The sequence below is a fragment of the Pterocles gutturalis genome, unplaced genomic scaffold (assembly GCF_000699245.1).
Source record: "Pterocles gutturalis isolate BGI_N339 unplaced genomic scaffold, ASM69924v1 scaffold44741, whole genome shotgun sequence".
In the NCBI taxonomy this organism is placed as follows: domain Eukaryota; kingdom Metazoa; phylum Chordata; class Aves; order Pterocliformes; family Pteroclidae; genus Pterocles; species Pterocles gutturalis.
Window position 1 is genome coordinate 1 of NW_010104583.1, and position 1,090 is coordinate 1,090.

General features: G+C 36.3%; 1 protein-coding gene across 1 annotated transcript in view; it reads right to left on the reverse strand.

Annotated features, from left to right (window-relative positions):
• Window positions 1-940: 940 nt before the first annotated feature.
• PCDH9 (protocadherin 9) overlaps window positions 941-1,090 on the reverse strand; it is a 4,489-nt gene continuing 4,339 nt past the window's right edge. The window contains exon 3 of the mRNA XM_010087110.1: window positions 941-1,090. This exon is cut by the window's right edge and continues 1 nt beyond it. Within this exon, the coding sequence (XP_010085412.1) occupies window positions 941-1,090 (150 nt within the window).

Here is a 1,090-nt window from a genome sequence, read left to right on the forward strand (position 1 = left end):
CGCCGGAAAAATAAATTAGACAGCGCCGCATTTGAATCTTTATTAGCGAGGAATTATTAGACCTAAGAAAAACCTAATGCTGGATTTGGTTGAAATATGAGTTTCTCAGCCTCCTAATCCCTCTTCATATGGCGTATTTCACAGTTTAAAATGAGTTATGACAGATCACTTATGCGTTACTAAGGTGAGAAAATATTTACAATGGGCTGATTTTTTTTTTCCTGCATAATTCAGATGTATTCAGAGAATGCACCCCTTTCAAAAGTATGCTTTGGACATTTTTTAAAAATATGCAACAAACTGCCTATGTGATACCAACTTTAACCTATTACAGCAAAATAATTTTGAACTCAAAACAGAGGAAGACTTCCGTATGGCTTAGTTACATCCTAACCAACAAACCACGTGCTTCGCAATGAAGTAGCTTGGAAATTCGGCTGTCTTTGTTAGGGAAAAAAAAATAACCCCTTTAGTAGCACTAGCTTAGCAATGTTCCAAATCAGCTTGAACTGTAAAAGAAACTCAAGCCAACTCACTTCAAAATTTGAAACTCAATGTACATATCCCTTCAATCTTGAACAGTCAAATTTTCTGACTGAAGTTTGGCATGTAAGGAAACAGTTTTTCTTCTTCAATAACTTTTACATTTGGACAATCAAATACTGGGGAGAAAAAAAAAGCCTTTTTTATTTTTTTTTCAGTTTTCTTTATGCACATGTATATGCACATGCACGGATGCATAACAGTCCTTTAACAATCAGTGTTCTTCAAAACCCAAAGTTACATGCATTTCAGAAATGCATGTTTAAGCCCCAGGTAAACGATAAAGGGGTCAAGATTTTTTGGTGTGTTTTGTTTTGTTTTTTTGTTCCCCCCGTACTATAACTAAATTAAATTAGACTGAAACAAAAAAAAAAAACCCCACAGCATAGTGGCACTTTTAATACTGGTTGATCGGGCACTTGTATGTAGTACTTATAGACCAGTAAAAGTGCTCGTTTACCTGTCTGGTGTGTAAGGGGCCCTTTGTCTTGAAGCCTCCTTGGGAACTGCACTCTGAGGCACTGAAGTGATCTGAACTAGTGGCAGA